The sequence below is a fragment of the Artemia sp. Qi Xiang Cuo genome, chromosome 3 (genome assembly GCF_049724085.1).
Source record: "Artemia sp. Qi Xiang Cuo chromosome 3, ASM4972408v1, whole genome shotgun sequence".
NCBI classification, from domain to species: Eukaryota; Metazoa; Arthropoda; class Branchiopoda; order Anostraca; family Artemiidae; genus Artemia; species Artemia sp. Qi Xiang Cuo.
The window spans coordinates 31,913,636-31,919,117 of record NC_142796.1 but is presented as its reverse complement, the minus strand read 5'-3'; the positions used below and the strand labels follow the sequence as shown (position 1 = coordinate 31,919,117).

Sequence of the window (5,482 nt, the reverse complement as noted above, 5' to 3'; positions counted from 1 at the left end):
CGATTTAAGTATAGACCACTCTTCATATGTTCACATAAGTATCATTTTCCTGCATTTACATTAAACAATTTTGAATGCAGTATTCCAAATACTATACGATTCTTACACATACATCATTCGTGGTCAAGACAATCTTGACAAAATTAGCCAAGAATTATATTTGAAGTTGTTTAATGAAACACTCTGTTGGATTTTGGGTTTTGAAATTGAACTTCTAAAGAAGAAGAATTGTTTTGAAAGCCGAATCATAAGTTTAAATTTTGTTTTCTTTTGCTATTTTGGGTTTTGGACGTACTGTATTAATGATTAATACTTAATGACTGAATGCATAATATATTGAAGGAATTGATCTTTTTGCCAGGAATTCTTACCATTTAAATTTTTGTTTCATTCGGTGTGTAAAATTTAAGTTCTTTTCTTTTTTTATCTGAGAATTGTATTTGTCATACCAACTTTTATCCTCAAATGTTTTCACCGAGCACTCCCCTCACAATTATTATTCTGGCCCCTTTACCCGTGTAATAATTTCAGTGGGCGTAATATTTTAGACTGCAGTTTTAGGATCTTCTTATGGTCTTGCAAAGCTGTTAAGTTAGGCAAAAGAAATTTTACGGAAAATATATTTTGCTCAAATTGATTTTAAAAAAACGCCAATTTAAACTCAAATTAAACGCCAAGTAAATTTGTTTAAATATCTAGGTCTACCTCTACAACTTCTAATGCTTGAACAATTGGTAACCCTGTATGAAGGCTAATTCTGAGATAGAAACAAAAGAATTTTAAGAAATTGTGGTATAATTTATTTCTTCTTATGAAAAGTCCCTAAATACAATCTTCTTACAAAAAAAATGCACCACCCCCTCCTAATGAGGACAAAATTTAGCTACAGATTATGTACAAGGTCGGGGAATAGTGGATTTAAACGAACGCGACCCCAAAAATATTATTCATAAGAAAATTTACATTACAGCTTAAAGTATAAATTTGGTTATTAGGCTCATATTGTTTTCTTGTCAAGTTTTATATTATTTTCGGATTTATTTATCACGAACTGTTGGTTAATAATGTCAACCAATGTTAGTGTGACGAAAAAGAATAAGTAACTTATATGATTTGTAGCCTATAGCTATGATGTCTAGGCATTAGATGGGTTGATATAAAAATAAGACTGCAATAAGTACTATATTTGGAACATGGATGGCCGGAGGGTTGGTGGAAGGGTTGGGGGTTAATCGGTGACTATATAGTCGTTATTATGGTCTCCAGTCTTGAACTTCTTATACCGTGCCCGGGCTGTGAGGAATGTTCACGCCGATATTCCAAAAACTGGTTTAGACTTTTTTAGCACCGATTCGTTAATGGAAGCAAAAAAATATTGTGGAATTTTGTGAACTGCACGAATCACCCAAGTGACCGACAGAAAGCTGCAGATAACTGTCTGGACATGCGTAAAATTGTTGAAAAGTGTGATGAGAAGCCTATACCACTACCAAGTTCGTGCCGTAAGAGCCTGACGAAGCACCAGTTATCGCAGGGGAATCAAGTGCTACGCTTACTCGTAAAGCTAACAAACTATGCGTCAAATTCGATAATTACGTCCTGTCGAAGCGCAAATCGCTGCCTTCTTTGTCTCAAGCCTCCACACACTCATCTTGGATACTTGATACTTAGACCGGGAAAAGATACTTGGCACCTCGTCGTAAGTGATAAAAATGAAACTAATGCTGTAGCTGATGCTATTAAATCTAAGCACCAATCGCTAAGACTACAGCTAAAAGTTCCATTGTATTATGGAATTGCCCGTTTTGTTCCCGACACTGTTACTGACGGTCAGGTGCATAACTTGACAACTAACTGTACCGAAGTTTACCGTATCGGCGAAACTAGGTCCTACAAGCTTTGGTTCTCTCGTCGAGAAGACTTATTAGCAGCCATTTCCTCGTCATTGATAATTGAGTATGAGTGAATCCGCATTGAGAGGTTTCTCCCTCTCCTCCTCGCTGCTACAACTGCCAAGCCTACGGAAATATTGCCCATCACCGTAAAGCTCTTACTCGCTGTTCCCGCCGTGCGTAGACAGAACATTCAAACAAGCTGGAAACCCCCTGTCAAAATAAAATGCAGTGTGTACTGTGCAACCTGGCTGACCATCCTTGTTACAGCTACAAATGTCCTGTCGCACAGAAACTTATGAAACCCCTAAAATGAGCACTGATCTACGCGTTACATCGTGGAATATCAATAGAGGCGTCTCAGTGAATATATCCATAATCCAAACTCCATGTGACACGAACGATGTTCTCTGCCTACCAAAAAAAACTTCTCGCTACAAAAGAAAACTTCTCGTGGTGTTGATGGCCTCTGTGCAAAGCATCTAAGATGTGGGTCCCCTCTCTTGATTCAGCATCTGATCTTACTCTTTCAGATGATATTCTGTTGGGGTATAGTTCCTGATTTATTCAGTACTGGAGTAAAAACCCCGGTATTAAAAAGGACAAAGCCCTCAGACCTTACTTTTGGGCCAATTATGGTGCACCAGTTTTGTGCAAAATTATGGAGTTACTAATTATTGACGAGATATCTGATAAGTCTTATACACCGGATAACCAATTCGGCTTCAAGAAAGGAGTAGGCCGCGAAAATGCTCACCATTTGATTTCTAATTTACTTCTACATGCTCATGAAAATAATGAGGTATTATATTTTGATGGGTTAGACGTATCTAGAGCTTTCGACATGGGTATACATCCGCACATCTTATTGACTGCTTATAAACGGGAGGTTGATATTTCTGTCATCAAATCGATACGTGATATGTATAAAAAGCTAAATGCCAGAGTTAAGGTCACCATCTCACCTGGCACGGTGGAACTTCATCCTTCAATTCCAGTAAAAAAGGGTATTAGACAGGACGCTGTTACTTCTCCACCCCTGTTTGATAATACTGTCATTGTGCCACAACAGAACGTTCTAACCACATGTTTATTTAATGGTATTGATGTTTCGCTAGCTAACTAAGCTGATGACATCCTTGATATTAGTAGAGCAGCCTTTGAAATTTAGAAAAATTTTGGAATTCTCGATAGGGAGTATACACAACTAATATTTAGAATATTTAGAAATATTTAGAAAGTACAAACTATTTAATGTTCGGAAAAGATGTAACACTTTTCTGAAAAAGAGCCTTTTTGTACAAGCTTTTGCATCCAAAATGAATTATTGTAGACTCTCCTCCTACTTCAAAAATCTTCTGCCACTAGGTGCGTTCGTAGGGGATGAGGGGCTCGAATCTCCACATCCTTCTTCGTTTTGTCCTACATTTTCCGTAAAATTTGCCTCTTTTCGCATTTTACGAATCTGGCCCCCGTCCCAGAAAAAAATTACTGCGCGCACCGAACATTAATAGAAGCTAACATCGCCTTCTTCTACCCGTAATAATGGTATTCCGACTCGTCAACTAAATGTTAAAGAGAGTTTAAAGGAAAATTAAGGGGGAAACCTTGAAAAATATACTTTTTATAAAGTAAAAACATAAAATAATACTCTAATAATATTTTTTTTTTCCCAATAGAGGAGTCTGATTTTTCAAACTAACTCTTAATTTTAAAATACAATCAAATGTATTCGGGGTGTAATATATATATATATAAAAATATATATATATATATATATATATATATATATATATATATATATATATATATATATATATATATATATATATATATATATATATATATATATATATATATATATATATATATATATATATATATATATATATATATATATATATATATATATATATATATATATATATATATATATATATATATATATATATATATATATATATATATATATATATATCTTCCTTGTCACCTCGGACTTCTATCTTCCTTGTCAGGAGGAGAGCCCACTAGCCGCTGCGCTACAGCAACTTAATTAGCAGTTTTATGGTTTCAGTTGATCAAAGCAAGCTACACGCAAGTTAAACATCCCTACTACTATATATATATATATATATATATATATATATATATATATATATATATATATATATATATATATATATATATATATATATATATATATATATATATATATATATATATATATATATATATATATATATATATATATATATATATATATATATATATATATATATATATATATATATATATATATATATATATATATATATATATATATATATCTTCCTTGTCACCTCGGACTTCTATCTTCCTTGTCAGGAGGAGAGCCCACTAGCCGCTGCGCTACAGCAACTTAATTAGCAGTTTTATGGTTTCAGTTGATCAAAGCAAGCTACACGCAAGTTAAACATCCCTTACTACATATATATATATATATATATATATATATATATATATATATATATATATATATATATATATATATATATATATATATATGTCTATATATATATATATAGACCCCGGCCTCGCGCCGATGAGGGAAGACCGGCGGCGGGCCAAAAACAGCACGCCGTGCCGCCGGTAAGATGTTAGTTCCGCGCCACCGGCGCGATCAATGTTGACTGCAAACATTGATGTTTTAATCAATGTTTTCCAATTCAGAGCTTAAATTTGGCACAAATTCGAGACTATTTGTGATTTAAAGACTTCACAGGTCACTGGCTGGAAACTGGTCTTCTTCGTTATTCATCAAGAGAAATAGAAATGTGGTAGAAACGAAATGGCTGTGACGTTTCAGAACCCTTGTATAATACGAGTAGTTGAAGTATATATTAATTATGTATTGTTAGCATAAGTAATTATCCAAATTAGTAGTTTTTTCCATCGAGCATTGCCGCATATACAACTTAAATACCGTATCAGAAAATTCGTCAGTTATCTGGGTAAAAACTTTGAATATAACTTTGAACTTAGAAGCTTAATTTTTTCATATTGCCCTTTGCCTATATCTATTTTGTCACCTTTAAACAGTTTAAATGGGCGACTTTGATATTGATTTTTTTTTTGCTCTTTTGGATTTTTAAAAAGACGACTTCTTGTATTAAAAACTGGTTGTTAATTATAATTTAAAAAAATGCATTTTAAAGTTTTTTGGCTTCTTTATAGAATAAATGTCATGTAGACTAAGGTTGAACTGCTGCTTTTTTATTGCTTTTGGCTGCTCTTTTGGATATTATTCATTTTTTACTTTTGGGGATTCATTTCAAATTATAAATACCTAATATCAGTCAAATTATAAACTGCATCTAAAAGAAGTAAATTTATCAAATTGAAAAATACATGATGAACACTTCACATGAGAACACTTCAATTACAATGAAACAAAAAACACTTAATGGTTTATTCGGCATGAAAAAAAAATTTAATGCCAGCTATTTTCTGGTAAAAAATGAAAAGGTCATCCGTTTTAAATGTAATTAAATGAAATAATATGCAGACTGAAGTAGCTTTTAGGAAGATGTTGAGATTTTCATCCTAGTTCG

At 33.0% G+C, this 5,482-nt stretch overlaps 1 protein-coding gene across 1 annotated transcript; it reads left to right on the top strand.

Annotated features, from left to right (window-relative positions):
- The first annotated feature begins 2,553 nt into the window (after positions 1 to 2,553).
- On the top strand, positions 2,554 to 3,018 carry LOC148954011 (uncharacterized). Its single transcript, XM_089086081.1, has one exon. It carries the CDS (start codon positions 2,554 to 2,556, stop codon positions 3,016 to 3,018), a length of 465 nt encoding a protein of 154 aa, XP_088942207.1.
- The last annotated feature ends 2,464 nt before the right edge of the window (positions 3,019 to 5,482 follow it).

What these genes read in the sequence shown, in the direction of transcription:
- LOC148954011 (XM_089086081.1), top strand. Translation starts at nt 2,554, where the DNA reads ATGGAGTTACTAATTATTGACGAGATATCTGATAAGTCTTATACACCG.